Source organism: Lethenteron reissneri, chromosome 54 (assembly GCF_015708825.2).
Source record: "Lethenteron reissneri isolate LAM-NWPU_2019-01 chromosome 54, ASM1570882v1, whole genome shotgun sequence".
NCBI lineage: Eukaryota > Metazoa > Chordata > Hyperoartia > Petromyzontiformes > Petromyzontidae > Lethenteron > Lethenteron reissneri.
The window spans coordinates 841019-863077 of record NC_083832.1 but is presented as its reverse complement, the minus strand read 5'-3'; the positions used below and the strand labels follow the sequence as shown (position 1 = coordinate 863077).

General features: G+C 53.9%; 2 protein-coding genes across 2 annotated transcripts in view; one reads left to right on the top strand and one right to left on the bottom strand.

Moving 5' to 3' along the window:
- The window catches only part of LOC133356451 (uncharacterized), a 69645-nt gene extending 49048 nt beyond the window's left edge, over positions 1–20597 (top strand). The window contains exons 5-9 of the mRNA XM_061573984.1: positions 13334–14569; positions 14767–14994; positions 17337–17471; positions 20259–20445; positions 20575–20597. Of these exons, the coding sequence (XP_061429968.1) occupies positions 13334–14569; positions 14767–14994; positions 17337–17471; positions 20259–20445; positions 20575–20597 (1809 nt within the window). The remainder of the gene's footprint in view (positions 1–13333; positions 14570–14766; positions 14995–17336; positions 17472–20258; positions 20446–20574) is intronic.
- A 10-nt stretch (positions 20598–20607) lies between these two features.
- The window catches only part of LOC133356450 (uncharacterized), a 14526-nt gene continuing 13074 nt past the window's right edge, over positions 20608–22059 (bottom strand). The window contains exon 3 of the mRNA XM_061573983.1: positions 20608–20635. Coding sequence (XP_061429967.1) covers positions 20608–20635 — 28 coding nt within the window. The remainder of the gene's footprint in view (positions 20636–22059) is intronic.

Here is a 22059-nt window from a genome sequence, read left to right as displayed (position 1 = left end):
GTCACCCACTCACTATAGTCCCACCCACACGCACCATAGTCCACCCACATGCACCATAGTTCAACCCACACGCACCATAATCCACCCACATGCACTATAGTCCACCCACACCCACCCTAGTACACCCACACACCATAGTCCCACCACAAGCACCATAGTCCACCCACACACCATAGTCCACCCACCCACACAACCATAGTCCACCCACACGCACCATAGTCCACCCATACGCACCATAGTTCACCCACATGCACCATAGTCCACCCACATGCACCATAGACCACACGCACCATAGTCCACACACACACCATAGTCCCACCCACACGCAACCATAGTCCACCCACACGCACCATAGTCCACCCATACGCACCATAGTTCACCCACATGCACCATAGTCCACCCACATGCACCATAGACCACACGCACCATAGTCCACACACACACCATAGTCCACCCACACGCAACCATAGTCCACCCACACGCACCATAGACCACACGCACCATAGTCCACCCACACACACCATAGTCCACCCACATGCACCATAGTCCACCCACACACCATAGTCCACACACACACCATAGTCCACCCACACACACCATAGTCCACCCACATGCACCATAGTCCACCCACATGCACCATAGTCCACCCACACACTATAATCCACTCACACACACCATAGTCCACCCACTCGCACTATAGTCCACCCACACGCACCATAGTCCACCCACACGCACCATAGTCAACCCACACGCACCATAATCCACCCACATGCACTATAGTCCACCCACACCCACCATAGTACACCCACACACACCATAGTCCACCCACAAGCACCATAGTCCACCCACACACACCATAGTCCACCCACACACACCATAGTCCACCCACACGCACCATAGTCCACCCACACGCACCATAGTCCACCCACATGCACCATAGTCCACCCACATGCACCATAGACCACACGCACCATAGTCCACACACACACCATAGTCCACCCACACGCGCCATAGTCCACCCACACGCACCATAGTCCACCCACATGCACCATAGTCCACCCACACGCACTATAGTCCACCCACACGCACTATAGTCCACCCACACACACCATAGTCCACCCGCACACAATATAGTCCACCCACACACACCATAGTTCACCCACACACACTATAGTCCACCCACACACACCATAGTCCACCCACACACACTATAGTCCACCCACACACTATAATCCACCCACACACACCATAGTCCACCCACTCGCACTATAGTCCACCCACACACACCATAGTCCACCCACAAGCACCATAGTCAACCCAAACGCACCATAATCCACCCACACGCACCATAGTCCACCGACACGCACCATAGTACACCCACACGCACCATAGTCCACCCACATGCACCATAGTCCACCCACACACAACATAGTCCACACACACACACCATAGTCCACCCACACGCACCATAGTCCACCCACATGCACTATAGTCTACCCACACACCCCATAATCCACCCGCACACACCATAGTCTACCCACACACACCATAGTCCACCCACACACACCATAGTCCACCCACACACACCATAGTCCACCCACATGCACCATAGTCCACCCACACACACAATAGTCCACCCACACGCACCATAGTCCACCCACACGCACCATAGTCCACCCACACACATCATAGTCCACCCACACGCACCATAGTCTACCCACACACACTATAGTCCACCCACACGCACCATAGTCCACCACACGCACCCCAAGTCCACACGCACCATAGTCCACCCACACGCACCATAGTCCACCCACATGCACCATAGTCCACCCACATGCACCATAGACCACACGCACCATAGTCCACACACATACCATAGTCCACCCACACGCGCCATAGTCCACCCACACGCACCATAGTCCACCCACACGCACTATAGTCCACCCACACGCACTATAGTCCACCCACATGCACCATAGTCCACCCACACGCACCATAGTCCACCCACACGCACCATAGTCCACCCACACGCACCATAGTCCACCCACATGCACCATAGTCCACACACACACCATAGTTCACCCATACACACCATAGTCCACCCACACGCACCATAGTCCACCCACATGCACCATAGTCCACCCACACCCACCATAGACCACACGCACCATAGTCCACACACACACACCATAGTCCACCCACACGCACCATAGTCCACCCACATGCACTATAGTCTACCCACACACACCATAATCCACCCACACACACCATAGTCCACCCACACACACCATAGTCCACCCACACGCACCATAGTCCACCCACATGCACCATAGTCCACCCACATGCACCATTGACCACACGCACCATAGTCCACACACACACCATAGTCCACCCACACGCGCCATAGTCCACCCACACGCACCATAGTCCACCCACACGCACTATAGTCCACCCACACGCACTATAGTCCACCCACACACACCATAGTCCACCCACACACAATATAGTCCACCCACACACACCATAATTCACCCACACACACTATAGTCCACCCACACACCATAGTCCACCCACACACACTATAGTCCACCCACACAGTATAATCCACCCACACACACCATAGTCCACCCACTCGCACTATAGTCCACCCACACACATCATAGTCCACCCACATGCACCATAGTCAACCCACACGCACCATAATCCACCCACATGCACTATAGTCCACCCACACGCACCATAGTACACTCACACACACCATAGTCCACCCACATGCACCATAGTCCACCCACACACACCATAGTTCACCCATACACACCATAGTCCACCCACACGCACCATAGTCCACCCACACACTATAATCCACCCACACACACCATAGTCCACCCACTCGCACTATAGTCCACCACACACACCATAGTCCACCCACACGCACCATAGTCAACCCACACGCACCATAATCCACCCACACGCACTATAGTCCACCGACACGCACCATAGTACACCCACACACACCATAGTCCACCCACATGCACCATAGTCCACACACACCATAGTTCACCCATACAAACCATAGTCCACCCACACGCACCATAGTCCACCCACATGCACCATAGTCCACCCACACCCACCATAGACCACACGCACCATAGTCCACACACACACACCATAGTCCACCCACACGCACCATAGTCCACCCACATGCACTATAGTCTACCCACACACCCCATAATCCACCCACACACACCATAGTCTACCCACACACACCATAGTCCACCCACACACACCATAGTCCACCCACACACACCATGGTCCACCCACATGCACAATAGTCCACCCACACACACCATAGTCCACCCACACGCACCATAGTCTACCCACACACACTATAGTCCACCCACACGCACCATAGTCCACCCACACGCAACCATAGTCCACCCACACGCACCATAGACCACACGCACCATAGTCCACCCACACACACCATAGTCCACCCACATGCACCATAGTCCACCCACACACCATAGTCCACACACACACCATAGTCCACCCACACACACCATAGTCCACCCACACGCACCATAGTCCACCCACATGCACCATAGTCCACCCACACACTATAATCCACTCACACACACCATAGTCCACCCACTCGCACTATAGTCCACCCACACGCACCATAGTCCACCCACATGCACCATAGTCAACCCACACGCACCATAATCCACCCACATGCACTATAGTCCACCCACACCCACCATAGTACACCCACACACACCATAGTCCACCCACAAGCACCATAGTCCACCCACACACACCATAGTCCACCCACACACACCATAGTCCACCCACACGCACCATAGTCCACCCATACGCACCATAGTTCACCCACATGCACCATAGTCCACCCACATGCACCATAGACCACACGCACCATAGTCCACACACACACCATAGTCCACCCACACGCGCCATAGTCCACCCACACGCACCATAGTCCACCCACATGCACCATAGTCCACCCACACGCACTATAGTCCACCCACACGCACTATAGTCCACCCACACACACCATAGTCCACCCGCACACAATATAGTCCACCCACACACACCATAGTTCACCCACACACACTATAGTCCACCCACACACACCATAGTCCACCCACACACACTATAGTCCACCCACACACTATAATCCACCCACACACACCATAGTCCACCCACTCGCACTATAGTCCACCCACACACACCATAGTCCACCCACACACACCATAGTCAACCCACACGCACCATAATCCACCCACACGCACCATAGTCCACCGACACGCACCATAGTACACCCACACGCACCATAGTCCACCCACATGCACCATAGTCCACCCACACACACCATAGTTCACCCATACACACCATAGTCCACCCACACGCACCATAGTCCACCCACATGCACCATAGTCCACCCACACCCACCATAGACCACACGCACCATAGTCCACACACACACACTATAGTCCACCCACACGCACCATAGTCCACCCACATGCACTATAGTCTACCCACACACCCCATAATCCACCCGCACACACCATAGTCTACCCACACACACCATAGTCCACCCACACACACCATAGTCCACCCACACACACCATAGTCCACCCACACACACCATGGTCCACCCACATGCACCATAGTCCACCCACACACACAATAGTCCACCCACATGCACCATAGTCCACCCACACGCACCATAGTCCACCCACACACATCATAGTCCACCCACACGCACCATAGTCTACCCACACACACTATAGTCCACCCACACGCACCATAGTCCACCCACACGCACCATAGTCCACCCACACGCACCATAGTCCACCCACACGCACCATAGTCCACCCACATGCACCATAGTCCACACACACACCATAGTTCACCCATACACACCATAGTCCACCCACACGCACCATAGTCCACCCACATGCACCATAGTCCACCCACACCCACCATAGACCACACGCACCATAGTCCACACACACACACCATAGTCCACCCACACGCACCATAGTCCACCCACATGCACTATAGTCTACCCACACACACCATAATCCACCCACACACACCATAGTCCACCCACACACACCATAGTCCACCCACACGCACCATAGTCCACCCACATGCACCATAGTCCACCCACATGCACCATAGACCACACGCACCATAGTCCACACACACACCATAGTCCACCCACACGCGCCATAGTCCACCCACACGCACCATAGTCCACCCACACGCACTATAGTCCACCCACACGCACTATAGTCCACCCACACACACCATAGTCCACCCACACACAATATAGTCCACCCACACACACCATAGTTCACCCACACACACTATAGTCCACCCACACACACCATAGTCCACCCACACACACTATAGTCCACCCACACAGTATAATCCACCCACACACACCATAGTCCACCCACTCACACTATAGTCCACCCACACACATCATAGTCCACCCACATGCACCATAGTCAACCCACACGCACCATAATCCACCCACACGCACTATAGTCCACCGACACGCACCATAGTACACTCACACACACCATAGTCCACCCACATGCACCATAGTCCACCCACACACACCATAGTTCACCCATACACACCATAGTCCACCCACACGCACCATAGTCCACCCACATGCACCATAGTCCACCCACACCCACCATAGACCACACGCACCATAGTCCACACACACACACCATAGTCTACCCACACGCACCATAGTCCACCCACATGCACTATAGTCTACCCACAAACCCCATAATCCACCCACACACACCATAGTCTACCCACACACACCATAGTCAACCCACACACCATAGTCCACCCACACACACCATGGTCCACCCACATGCACCATAGTCCACCCACACACACAATAGTCCACCCACACGCACCATAGTCCACCCACACGCACCATAGTCCACCCACTCGCACTATAGTCCACCCACACACATCATAGTCCACCCACATGCACCATAGTCAACCCACACGCACCATAATCCACCCACACGCACTATAGTCCACCGACACGCACCATAGTACACTCACACACACCATAGTCCACCCACATGCACCATAGTCCACCCACACGCACCATAGTCCACCCACATGCACCATAGTCCACCCACACCCACCATAGACCACACGCACCATAGTCCACACACACACACCACAGTCCACCCACACGCACCATAGTCCACCCACATGCACTATAGTCTACCCACAAACCCCATAATCCACCCACACACACCATAGTCTACCCACACACACCATAGTCCACCCACACACCATAGTCCACCCACACACACCATGGTCCACCCACATGCACCATAGTCCACCCACACACACAATAGTCCACCCACACGCACCATAGTCCACCCACACGCACCATAGTCCACCCACACACATCATAGTCCACCCACACGCACCATAGTCTACCCACACACACTATAGTCCACCCACACGCACCATAGTCCACCCACACGCACCATAGTCCACCCACACGCACCATAGTCCGCCCACACGCACCATAGTCCACCCACATGCACCATAGTCCACCCACACACACCATAGTTCACCCATACACACCATAGTCCACCCACACGCACCATAGTCCACCCACAAGCACCATAGTCCACCCACACCCACCATAGACCACACGCACCATAGTCCACACACACACACCATAGCCCACCCACACGCACCATAGTCCACCCACATGCAGTATAGTCTACCCACACACACCATAATCCATCCACACACACCATAGTCTACCCACACACACCATAGTCCACCCACACACACCATAGTCCACCCACACACACCATGGTCGACCCACATGCACCATAGTCCACCCACACACACAATAGTCCATCCACACGCACCATAGTCCACCCACACGCACCATAGTCCACCCACACACATCATTGTCCACCCACATGCACCATAGTCTACCCACACACACTATAGTCCACCCACACGCACCATAGTCCACCCACACGCACCATAGTCCACCCACACGCACCATAGTCCACCCACATGCACCATAGTCCACCCACATGCACCATAGACCACACGCACCATAGTCCACACACACACACACCATAGTCCACCCACACGCACCATAGTACACCCACACACACCATAGTCCACCCACAAGCACCATAGTCCACCCACACACACCATAGTCCACCCACACACACCATAGTCCACCCACACGCACCATAGTCCACCCACATGCACCATAGTCCACCCACATGCACCATAGACCACACGCACCATAGTCCACACACACACCATAGTCCACCCACACGCGCCATAGTCCACCCACACGCACCATAGTCCACCCACATGCACCATAGTCCACCCACACGCACTATAGTCCACGCACATGCACTATAGTCCACCCACACACACCATAGTCCACCCACACACAATATAGTCCACCCACACACCCCATAGTTCACCCACACACACTATAGTACACCCACACACACCATAGTCCACCCACACACACTATAGTCCACCCACACACTATAATCCACGCACACACACCATAGTCCACCCACACACATCATAGTCCACCCACACGCACCATAGTCTACCCACACACACTATAGTCCACCCACACGCACCATAGTCCACCCACACGCACCATAGTCCACCCACACGCACCATAGTCCGCCCACACGCACCATAGTCCACCCACATGCACCATAGTCCACCCACACACACCATAGTTCACCCATACACACCATAGTCCACCCACACGCACCATAGTCCACCCACAAGCACCATAGTCCACCCACACCCACCATAGACCACACGCACCATAGTCCACACACACACACCATAGCCCACCCACACGCACCATAGTCCACCCACATGCAGTATAGTCTACCCACACCCACCATAATCCATCCACACACACCATAGTCTACCCACACACACCATAGTCCACCCACACACACCATAGTCCACCCACACACACCATGGTCGACCCACATGCACCATAGTCCACCCACACACACAATAGTCCATCCACACGCACCATAGTCCACCCACACGCACCATAGTCCACCCACACACATCATTGTCCACCCACATGCACCATAGTCTACCCACACACACTATAGTCCACCCACACGCACCATAGTCCACCCACACGCACCATAGTCCACCCACACGCACCATAGTCCACCCACATGCACCATAGTCCACCCACATGCACCATAGACCACACGCACCATAGTCCACACACACACACACCATAGTCCACCCACACGCACCATAGTACACCCACACACACCATAGTCCACCCACAAGCACCATAGTCCACCCACACACACCATAGTCCACCCACACACACCATAGTCCACCCACACGCACCATAGTCCACCCACATGCACCATAGTCCACCCACATGCACCATAGACCACACGCACCATAGTCCACACACACACCATAGTCCACCCACACGCGCCATAGTCCACCCACACGCACCATAGTCCACCCACATGCACCATAGTCCACCCACACGCACTATAGTCCACGCACATGCACTATAGTCCACCCACACACACCATAGTCCACCCACACACAATATAGTCCACCCACACACCCCATAGTTCACCCACACACACTATAGTACACCCACACACACCATAGTCCACCCACACACACTATAGTCCACCCACACACTATAATCCACGCACACACACCATAGTCCACCCACTCGCACTATAGTCCACCCACACACACCATAGTCCACCCACACGCACCATAGTCAGCCCACACGCACCATAATCCACCCACACGCACCATAGTCCACCGACACGCACCATAGTACACCCACACGCACCATAGTCCACCCACATGCACCATAGTCTACCCACACACACCATAGTTCACCCATACACACCATAGTCCACCCACACGCACCATAGTCCACCCACATGCACCATAGTCCACCCACACCCACCATAGACCACACGCACCATAGTCCACACACACACACCATAGTCCACCCACACGCAGCATAGTCCACCCACATGCACTATAGTCTACCCACACACCCCATAATCTACCCACACACACCATAGTCTACCCACACACACCATAGTCCACCCACACACACCATAGTCCACCCACACACACCATGGTCCACCCACATGCACCATAGTCCACCCACACACACAATAGTCCACCCACACGCACCATAGTCCACCCACACGCACCATAGTCCACCCACACACATCATAGTCCACCCACACGCACCATAGTCTACCCACACACACTATAGTCCACCCACACGCACTATAGTCCACCCACACGCACCATAGTCCACCCACACGTACCATAGTCCACCCACACGCACCATAGTCCACCCACATGCACCATAGTCCACCCACACACACCATAGTTCACCCATACACACCATAGTCCACCCACACGCACCATAGTCCACCCACATGCACCATAGTCCACCCACACCCACCATAGACCACACGCACCATAGTCCACACACACACACCATAGTCCACCCATACGCACCATAGTCCACCCACATGCACTATAGTCTACCCACACACACCATAATCCACCCACACACACCATAGTCCACCCACACACACCATAGTCCACCCACACGCACCATAGTCCACCCACATGCACCATAGTCCACCCACATGCACCATAGACCACACGCACCATAGTCCACACACACACCATAGTCCACCCACACGCGCCATAGTCCACCCACACGCACCATAGTCCACCCACATGCACCATAGTCCACCCACACGCACCATAGTCCACCCACACGCACTATAGTCCACCCACACACACCATAGTCCACCCACACACAATATAGTCCACCCACACACACCATAGTTCACCCACACACACTATAGTCCACCCACACACACCATAGTCCACCCACACACACTATAGTCCAACCACACAGTATAATCCACCCACACACACCATAGTCCACCCACTCGCACTATAGTCTACCCACACACATCATAGTCCACCCACACGCACCATAGTCAACCCACACGCACCATAATCCACCCACACGCACTATAGTCCACCGACACGCACCATAGTACACCCACACACACCATAGTCCACCCACATGCACCATAGTCCACCCACACACACCATAGTTCACCCATACACACCATAGTCCACCCACACGCACCATAGTCCACCCACACCCACCATAGACCACACGCACCATAGTCCACACACACACACCATAGTCCACCCACACGCACCATAGTCCACCCACATGCACTATAGTCTACCCACACACCCCATAATCCACCCACACGCACCATAGTCCACCCACACGCACCATAGTCCACCCACACACATCATAGTCCACCCACATGCACCCTAGTCTACCCACACACACTATAGTCCACCCACACGCACCATAGTCCACCCACACGCACCATAGTCCACCCACATGCACCATAGTCCACCCACATGCACCATAGTCCACCCACACACACCATAGTTCACCCATACACACCATAGTCCACCCACACGCACCATAGTCCACCCACATGCACCATAGTCCACCCACACCCACCATGGACCACACGCACCATAGTCCACACACACACACACCATAGTCCACCCACACGCACCATAGTCCACCCACATGCACTATAGTCTACCCACACACACCATAATTCACCCACACACACCATAGTCTACCCACACACACCATAGTCCACCCACACACACCATAGTCCACCCACACACACCATGGTCGACCCACATGCACCATAGTCCACCCACACACACAATAGTCCACCCACACGCACCATAGTCCACCCACACGCACCATAGTCCACCCACACACATCATTGTTCACCCACATGCACCATAGTCTACCCACACACACTATAGTCCACCCACACGCACCATAGTCCACCCACACGCACCATAGTCCACCCACACGCACCATAGTCCACCCACATGCACCATAGTCCACCCACACGCACCATAGACCACACGCACCATAGTCCACACACACACACACCATAGTCCACCCACACACGCCATAGTCCACCCACACGCACTATAGTCCACCCACACACACTATAGTCCACCCACACACACCATGGTCCACCCACACACACCATAGTCCACCCATACACACCATAGTCCACCCACACGCACCATAGTCCACCCACACGCACAATCGTCCACCCACATACACCATAGTCCACCCACACACACCATAGTCCACCCACACGCACTATAGTCCACCCACATGCACCATAGTCCACCCACATGCACCGTAGTCCACCCACATGCACTATAGTCCACACACACACACCATAGTCCACCCACACGCACCATAGTCCACCCACACGCACCATAGTCCAACCACACGCACCATAGTCCACCCACACGCACCATAGTCCACCCACACACACCATAGTCCACACACACGCACCATAGTCCACCCATACACACTATAGTCCACCCACATGCACCATAGTCCACCCACACGCACCATAGTCCACCCACACACACTATAGTCCACCCAGTGGCGGATCCTGCTAAATCTCTCAGGGGGAGCAAATGTCTGGATGATTGATAAGGATAAGGTCCACCCATGCAATGGATAAATTAACAGCTTAAGCATGTAAAGGCAACTTCACTTCTTTAATATTAATGAAAAATAAAGTGACTCTTACAATACATCTTGTCTGTTTCTATACTCACTATTAATACAATCCACTCAAGTTTATTTTATTAAAGATTCCACTAGGTGGCGACAAATTATATTGTTGGATGAAACGTGCTTACGTATGATGACGTAAGCACGCTAGGGCGAGCCCTCCCGGAAGCCATAGAGAATGCATTGCAGCGCCCCCCGGTCGAAAAAAAACATCTTTGAATGTAAGTCTATGGGGCCACTCGGGGCGATTCTCAGCCGGAGTGAAATCGCCCAAAAAGAGGCGGTACTCCACAGAACGTGACATGACGCTGATTGGACTATATCCAGAGGCACAGTGACGGCTAGCGTGACTCTGTGGTTGAATGACATTGGTGGTGCGTCGCCCAATCGCCCTAATGAAGAAACCACCCCTGAGTCCACCCACACGTCCAATCCAAGCAGCCGGCTGTGGGTGACGCTAAGATACCCATTGATACACAGGGGATAAAATGGGGTACACGCTACACACAGGGGCATACAATGGGGTAACGCTCCACTCACACAAAGGGTATACAATGGGGTACACGCTCCACACACTCACACAGGGGGATACAATGGAGTAACGCTCCACGCTCGACTGAAGCCTCACCCCCTTGCTCAACCCCCCCCACCCCATGGATGATGGCAAGCGACTCAGGGGATTTCACTGCCAGTGGGGGAGGAATGTGAGACCATACTTCACCACGACAGTCCCGGTGCCGATCGGTCAAAGTTAATCGCAATGCATGGGGGTGACTCATCCAGGAGTAGCACTCGCCATGCGCTCTCCTATACAGGGGGCTTCAAAACAATGTGAGTACTTCTGAGAATTTGCAACAACACCACAGGAAATGTGCTGCCTCCGGGCTCTGGAGGCCACCTGGAGAAGATTCCACGCGTGTGTTGATAAGGAATGGCGAACAAGTGGAGACTTTTTGACGTTTTTAAACTAATAACGTACATTTGTTATTATGTTGCTGCTGCTGCTGAGCAGGGTGGTGACTGCGCGGTGGTAATACTTGCGCCTCACAGCGAGAAGGTCCCGGGTTCAATTCTCGACTCGGGCGCCCTTTCCGCGTGGAGTTTGCATGTTCTCCCACCCCTGTCCCCCCGCATGCGTTTCCTCCGGGTTCTCCGGTTTCCTACTCTTGTAGCTAAAAACGACCGAAAAAAGTGGAACCGGCACAAGCCAAAACATCCCAATGCGGCAAAATCACCTAAATACTACTCGATCGGGATTAGGCACAGCAACGTCAACCCCCCATACCGTGTAAAATCTCCGCTTCACGATGAACCGTCCGCTTCACAATGGACATAAACAAAAAAAAATCACAGCAATCTGAAAAAGAGTTAGGCCATTTTGTGTTCTGCGTCATGGCCAAAATTTGCCGAAAAAATTACTCGCGAGTTGTGTGGGAAACACATGGTGGTCCTTAAACCACTCTACTGCAAAACCACTTAACAAGACCCTCCTGAAACGCAGTCTTGAGACTCAGTTCAGTGGGGCTCTCCTGGGTGAACAAGCATTGTGAGCAGCTGTGCAACGCCGAGCGGTGCCGCCTCTGCTCCCTCCAGGGCTGCGGCCTCGGCAGCCTGCACGCTCGCCTGGCCCAGCTGCAGAGTGAGAGGAGGGCCCACCTCATGCGCCTCCAGCAACCACAACGTGCTGCCCGTGCCGAGCCCGCGGCGGGCCCAAGCCCTCAGGGAGCTCAGGGCAGCGTTTTGGAGTCCGCGTCGTCTCGTCCCGGCGAGCTTGGCGATGGTGGCGAGAATCACGGCGGTGTTGGCGTGGCGCTTGCAGGCAGCTGGGAAAACCCGGCGGTGACTTTCAAAAGGGAGGAAGTTGAATTTTGGGCGTCGCAAACGCAGACCGAAATCGATGGTGCGGAGGAGGAGGATGCGAGCTGGGAATTTACTTGGGATCCCGCGTCCACCAGGGCGGCACCTGCACGATCGCGCGACTTGAATCTGCAGCGGCGTGACCCGTCGGCAGGAGGAGAGCTGCTCGGTGACATCCCCGCGGAGAGTGGGAGTCCGACGGGTGACACAATCGAGGCTGGAGCGAGGGGCGGCGGGGGACCCTCGCGTCCAACTGCCGTGCACAAATTAATCGCTATCATCTTCGGAGCCATGTTCGAGGACTGCGGCTCGGGGGAAGGCGCAGCGGAGAACGGCGCCGACGTCGGGCTCGGCCACTCGTCGTTTCGGGCGAACTCCAGCGGCGGCGACGTCCTGCGGGAGTACTCGCTGGCGGCGGACCGGGCGATCGACTGGGCGGCGAGCGTGCAGGCGCTCCACCGCAACCAGCACCTGCGCGACGCGCTTGCCTACCGCGCCCTGCTCGCGCTGCGGGAGCTCGTGTCTCGCCGGGCCCTGGCCGAGGCGCTGTCTCTGCCGGCCCCGGGGGCGGCCGCCGCTGCCGCCATGGGGTCCGACTACTTTCACGTGGCGTGGTCGGTCTCGCCGCACTTCGCCCGCTGCGCCGAAGCGTGTTACCCGGGAGGCCGCGACTCGGCCGCAGGCATGGAGCGGGAGCCCCGCGAGCGGTCTCGCGACTGCGGGAGCGCCGGGCCACGTGGAGAGGACATCCTTCTGGCCATCTTGAGCGGCCGCAACTGCAGCTGCTCGCCGGACGAAGAGGAGGAGGAGCGCCCGCCCGCCCGAGTGGAGCTGGCCCTGCTGCCCGTGGTGGCGCTGGAGCGCTGCCTCGTGCGGCGGGCGGCTGCCTCCCTTGGGGACATGCGGCGCGATGTCCTGTCAGGCCTCAGCCTGGTGAGCGCTCCCCGCACCGCGCTCCCTTCCCGCGTACATTTAACTTATTTCGCACCCCATGGGCACGTTGGGGATGCTTAACGATCGCGCTGTCGGTAGAGCGCTTTGCCGATCTGCCGGCGCATCTCGCCGCTGCGGAGATAACCCCATGACGCGGTCTGCGTCTCCCTCACCCCACCGCAATCCCTCCGCCGCAGCTGCTGGTGCTGGCGCTGGCGTCGTGCGCGGCACATGCGCTCGCGCTCTCCTCGTTCGCGCGCGTGACTGCGTGGCTGTGCGCGCGAGCGCGCCGCCTTTCGGGCCGCACGCACCGGCTGCGCGCTGAACGAGCGCGCGCCGAGGAGCTCCTGCACGAGATGCTGCCCCGCGCCGTCGCCGCCCAGCTGCGCGCCAGCCACCACGTGCAGGCAGAGAGCTTCGACAAGGCGAGTCACGCCACACTACACCGTGCCACACCGCTCCACATGACACCGCGCTATAGCCGTGTCACACCATACCATTCCAGGCCGCACCATACTACACCGTGCCACACTACACTATGCCACGCCACACCACACCGCACCACACTACACCGCGCCACGCCACACCGCACCACACCACACCACACTATACCACACCGTTTCACACCACACCGAACTTACCATGCCACACCGCACCACACCGAGCCAGCTCGTGCCTGGCACGCGAGCTGAATTCACTTCTCCGCGGTGGCACAGACTCTCGGGGGAGCGCGTTCCCCTCCCTACCAGGCTCCAACTGCCGACAGTTAACACTATCTCTGCTGTTGATGCTTCGTGAAGCAGACCACCAGTGCTGGATCGGTTGATTGCTCGTGGAGTATTTTGGGTGGGGGGAGAAATTTCCAGAGCTCTGACCCTGACTAAAATTATTCTGTACCAACGCACTGCAGAGAGTCAAGGTGCAACGGCATCTGCATTAAATACATAAACAATAACGTAACGTTATGCTAGGATCTGCGCTGAGTTTAGCCGAAATCCAACTGCGAACGGTAAGTATATTAGAATATGTTTTACCCTTTTCAGCAATAAACAGTTGTGTTCAGATGTTAAAACACCAAACTGAAACATTTTGCAAAGGAATCATGTCTGCATTAACCACACATACTTGTGGCGAACATGCAAACAAACAAAAAACATGCTCTGGTAGTATATGTGTAGTGAGCCACTTCCGACGCACTTCTAGTAGGCTTCTTATTTATTAAGGGCACACAGGGCAATACACTTGGTAACGCGGCTACATCCAGGCTGTCCAAACACGCAGCCCATCTCCGTCCTGCACTATGCTGGCTGGTTGACGAGTGCAGCAGCGGCGACGGAGCTGGTCTTGCAGGAGAACAGCCACGTGGTCGAAGACGAAGAGAGGACGATGCCAGAGACACAACCAGGACCCAGACCCCACACTAATAGCCTCGAAGTTCTGGTCCGGTGCTCCTGATATCTGCTGGCATGGCCAAGCTCCACCTATGGCCACGCCCCCTTTCCAAAACCTTCTAGACTGTTCGGGATAGTTCCCGGATCTTCCGACTGACTCCGCCCTTGACCTTTACCCCAGATACGCCCCTTCATAATAAGGGATTATGTATTCTAGCTATAACCATAATTACCCTTACAGTTCGGCAGGTGTCACCCTGTCATTACATATGCATTGTATTTTTAACTGATTGGTCCACACCAGAGACAGTTTTCTTTAGAGGCTAGTCTCAAACAGTGTTAGACCAGAAGACGCCAAAAGGCGAACAGCACAAAGAAAATGCCACTATCAGGACATTGAGAGCTCGGGGTGAGCAGAATAGGTTTACCCTTATATTTTGATACTGGAAAGGGAGGTCCCATGTCAGTAAGTATATCAGCCTGTCACCCGACAAGAATTTGTTTCTGTGGCAGGCTGTGTGGGAAAGCGCTGCTACACGGTGCGGACAAGAGACTCGCCTGAAATAAATTCAAAAGCAGTTCCGCGAGGGCTGCTTCTACAGACCGTTCTCTGACATGGGGGGGGGGGGGTTATCGGCTCCTCCCTGCGATAGTCCAGGATGCACAGAGCACTCCACTACACGACCTCCGATTAGCGCGGTCGACTACATACGGCGCAAGAGCAGCTCAACGATGAGTGGTGCACAAAGCGTTTCAAGATCCGATCCACAGTAAGCAGAGCGATGGGCTCCAGGGCAGCGGGCCCGGTGGCGAACGATCACCTGGGCTCCATTCCTGACTCGGGCGCCTGTCCGTTTGGGGAGTCTGTACCTTCTCTCCCTAGTTCTTGCACGGATTTGAGCGGCTGTATTGAAGTCGCCTGGCGAATGAGCTTCATAAGCAACCGCCTGCATATTCACCCGCATGTGGCCGCAGCTCATAACCGTCGGCAGCGGCGCTATCAAGTAGCAGCCTTGGGCAGCTGCATCAGCAAATTGTGTAATTAATTAGTAGCAGCAGCATCCGCGGAATCGAAACGAATTAATGACACGTTACATCATCGATAGGAGCCGCAGCACATGATCATAGCCACCGTGAGAGGCAGGGTGCAGTAGGGTCTGTACGTTCTCTCTCTCCACCTGTTACTGCATGGGGTTCCTCCGGGTGCTTGCGCTTCCTCACATAGCTAAAATGACATCAACAAACAACATCGCAATGCTGAACAATCACACGGCAAGCAGCAGCGGCGGCAGCAGCAACATCGCCCCTCGATGCTATTACCTGTGTGACGCCGACGACGACGCGAACGGTACCCCCCATCCGCCATTCCCGCGCAGGTGACCATCTTCTTCTCGGACGTGGTGCGATTCACGGAGATCGCGGCGCGCTGCTCGCCGCTGCAGGTCGTCGAGCTACTCAACGCGCTCTACATGTGCTTCGACAGACGCATCGAGGCCTACGATGTCTACAAGGTAGTGCCGCCACCATGCGCAACGACGCTCCTCACTTCGCTTTCTTGATTTATCTTTTTTTACGGTCGATCATCGATTATAATTCGGCAGATTTTGGTGCATCCTTTGATGACGTATTTTTAGGTGTTCTTAAATGGGTTTTTGTTTCAGTGCTTGAAATGTATTTACTCCATGAAATTGGCATAAATATACATACAAATAGACAAAAATTTACATCCTACTTTAAAAAGTATTTACTGCACCGTACTTACCACTCCAATCTCGAAGACTCTGCATGGGGTGATGTATATAGACGTGCAGTATTTTCATTGTTTAAGTTGTATGTAGTGTATAATGTACTGTATATAATATTTGTGGTGCCGATAGCCTTTGGAGCGGTTTTGCTGAATCGGCCCCGAGACTGCCGGAAAATCGATGATAATCGATAATCAACTTTTATTTTTATTGAAGCAATGCGCGGGCCCCATCACATCACGTTGTGACGCACATGTGCACACCCCTGTCAACATGAGCCAAACCAATTATGATAGAAAGATGGGGGGGCTGATTTATTGTTGTTGTTTTTTATTCTTCCACTCGTTTAGCCCCGGAAATCCTCACTGGCCGAGTCTCAAGACTCACATCGTTCAGGAGGGTCCTGCCAAGCTCTCGCTTGAGGGCGGCGATGTTTCCCGTTGCTGCTGCCGTGTGCAATCCCAATCGAGGCAGAACTTTTTCAGCCGTGGGATGTTTGGTCAAATGCCAGGGTCCGGCTGTATGTGTGTGGGTTTAGCTGTGGGCGAAGATCGGAGAACCCGGAGGAATCCCGTGCAGAACAGGTGAAGGATATAAACTCCAGGTGGAAGGTCGGGAGTCGAACCTAGGCGCCTCCTGCTGCGAGGCGCGAGCATTACCCCCTGCATTACCTCCCTCTGACAGGACAAAACACGTTTTGTCTTGTCCTGAGAAACAAGTTTCTCCGGAACACGCTCTTCGCATCGATTAAATGAAGACGACGGTGAAATACCGAGGCATTAACTTCATCGGTGGTGGCTTGACACTTGTATTTCCATGGAGTGCTGCAGATATTTTTTTTTTTATAAATAGAGGGCCGCTTTGAAAAACGTTCCACCGACAATGTCGCGACTGCGCTGACCGAGAGCCCCGTCCTGCGCAGAGACACGGCAACACTGGTAGCAGAGCAATATGCGCTGTCACTGTGGAACGACGTTTCCAGGTCGACGTCGTGGGGGTTTAACCTGACGGTGACCCTTTTAGCGGGCGCAAACAAAGACGGCCACTGTGCCCCATCACGTAATGCTTCACGCTGTGCCCACCACGCTCTCTTAGCTGTGCCCATCGCCCTCTCTCCGCTGTACCCACCACCCTCCGCTGTGCCCACCACCCTCCGCTGTGCCGACCACCTGCTCTCGGCTGTGCCTACCCACCGTCCTCTCTCCGCTGAGCCCTATCACGCGATGCTTCATGCTGTGCCCACGCCGAGAGCTTTTCTTGGCTAAAATAAGCGCGAGTTAAAATTTGCAAACGTTTCAATTGCTAGTGAGAACGGTATGTTGGGTAATGCCAACAGTGGTAGTTAAGCTTGGTGACCCACCTTTTGTGACTGGACTGCGACTTGTCAAAATGATTGCTGAGGGCAACGCTACATTTTTCTGTGTGTTTTCTTGTTTTTATTCGGGCAGAATATTTAAAGGTGATGCCACTCTTTCGGGCTGACTTGGGAAGCTCGAGTATCACGTATGCGCTAAAACTTCTGACGATCTCCAACTCCACAAGGGGGTTGGGGGGAAAAAAATCGCATTTTTCACAATAATTATGTATTTTCCCCATCATTTGCAACCCCCAGTCAGAAGATATTGGTGGTGGTGCGTCAACATCGGTTCTCATGATGTGGAAGCAGTCAGAAGACGAATGCTTATAGGAGCGGCCTAACACGAAGCTTCATAGTCTGTTGCCATATAGCAACACCCAGCCTGATGACGATCGGCTGGCTCCGTGTTCCAAAAACAGCTTCGTCTCCTTGTGCCCTAGGCTTGGTCGGACAGTTCCTCGACTCAACGGACCCAAATCCCAACGGTCAATGTTAACCTTTTTTAGTTGGCTGAATAAACTTTCAAAGCACATCAAACTTGGCGACAGGGTCAATTAAAGACCGATAAAAACAGATTTGCTGATTCATATGTTGATTTTAGACGGTTTTATGAGGACCGGTTGTGTTATGCTGCACCGATGTACCGCCGATACATCCAAATAGACCTCGGAATTCAAGAGAGAACTGAAGGTTGCTCGGCCCAGCTCACTCGCACATCAATTGCCAAAGTAAAAAAAAAGTAAACCGGTAACAAAAAACATAACTTGACAAAGTTGACATTAAGATTTACAACAATATCGATGCAATGAATGACCAAAGACAATAGTCGTTAAAAATATAAACTCAATTCCCTCGGCACCGAGTGACGCCGTCATGTTGCGGCCGTGCTGCATTGGTGGGCGGGGGGGTCGTTCTGGCAGCCGATTGGTCGGTGCGGTGGGTGGCGATGATGTCACCCCTAGCACCCGCTAGCACGCCCACAGCATTGCCACCGCGTGGCTGCCGCGGTCTCTCCTCTCGCGGCCGATCGACAGCCGTCAAAATCTCCGGAGCGCATTCAGTCCTCACGCCCCACGCTTCAGACGTGGGACCTCACCGGTGCCCCCTCCGCACGGCGAGGGCAGGAGGAAGCCTCCGCCATGGACCCGTTGACGAGCGCCTCCCCGTCTCCCCCCCACCCTGTGTGTGCCGCCGAGGTGGAGACGATTGGAGATGCGTACATGGTGGCGAGCGGGCTGCCCGAGAGGAACGGCGACGTCCACGCGCACGAGATCGCGCGTATGGCCCTCGACCTGGTGGCGGCCGTGCGGCAGGTGAACACGGACGGCCTGCGACTCAACGGCACGCTGCAGCCGCTGCAGCTGCGCGCCGGCATCCACACCGGTACACACTCGCACACGCCGGTACGCACCTACGCACTCGCACACACCGGTATGCACGCACACCAGTACTCTTGCACTCACACAACCACCGATACCCACCCATGCACGCATGCACTGATGGTGGCCGGAGCTTCTTGTGTTGCATCGTTCTAAAGATGAAACCCTAGCGCAGCATCCCTAGCACCGTGTACCTAGCACAGCGTCGCAAGCACCGTGTCCCGAACACAACATCCCTCGTAGTCCATGGGTCCAGACCAAAACAAAAATCACATATTGGTACCACCTGAGGTGACAAATCTAGTAATTATTTTTGTAATCATCCATGTGTGTGGGACATTCTGATATGATAACCTTTGCGGAGGGGCAGCTTAGTTGTAGTTACCATGATTTTTATACCCATACCCTATGACAGGCGTCCGGAACAATGAAATGGGCATTATTACTGAAAAACTACCTAGACCAAAGCCAGTTAGGTCACAAACTGGTCTTTATTGGTTTAAATACACAATAAAAACACAGGATAATAAGGAATACCATAGTGAGGTAAGGAACTACTTGAATACAGGGTGTTTCAAAACGATGGACCCGATTTGAAATCGCTATATCTCTGCAACCACAAACTGCCCATGAATGAAACTCTTACCACTTGAAAGGGCGGGGCATAGAGAGGGCGGGGCATAGAGAGGGCGGGGCATAGAGAGGGCGGGGCTTAGAGTTTCAGTCATTCGCAAGATCAGGGGTCCTCAAACTTTTCAAACAGGGGGCCAGTTCACTGTCCCTCAGACCGTTGGAGGGCCGGACTATAGTTAAAAAAAAACTATGAACAAATTCCTATGCACACTGCATATATCTTATTTTGAAGTGAAGAAACAAAACGGGAACAAATACAATATTTAAAATGAAGAACAAGTAAAGTTAAATCAACAAACTTGCCAGTATTTCAATGGGAACTATGGGCCTGCTTTTGGCTAATGAGATGGTCAATGTCCAGTTCCATATTTGTCACTGCTAGTCGTAACAAGTGATGCAAGTGTGCATCCATTAGTCTAGATCTGGTTGGAGATTTCAAATGTTTCATTCTGGAAAAAGTCTGTTCACAGACATAAGTGCTGCCAAAGATGGTTGCCATTTTGAGTGCATGGTTCCTGAGATGAGGATATGTCTCAGAGGGGAGAGATGCATGTCAAGAGGAATTTAGCATATTTATGGGAAATGCAGGAATGTTATTAGTACTACATATGCAGCACGGGCATATGTAGTACTAATCACATTCCTGCATTTCCCATAAATATGCTAAATTCCTCTTGATATGCAAATTATTTTGTCAAGGCGCTCTTTCCCCCGCTTCCAACCCAGCTTATATATGCTCCAAGCTCGTGTGCTGTTTCATTCAGACGCTGTCTCCCCAACAGACCTGGGTTTCACCTGAGGACGGCTGCTTGCGTTGTGGCCGAAACGTCGTGAGAATTATTTTATTACTTGATGAATCCCTGCAGTCACGAAAGCTTTAAATCGAAAGATATCCTCTCCTGTAGTTGTTCCTTTGATGCTTTGCAGTGCAGCAAGCTCTTCTGTGACTTCGAAATAGTCATTCGTCCCACGAATAAAAATTTGA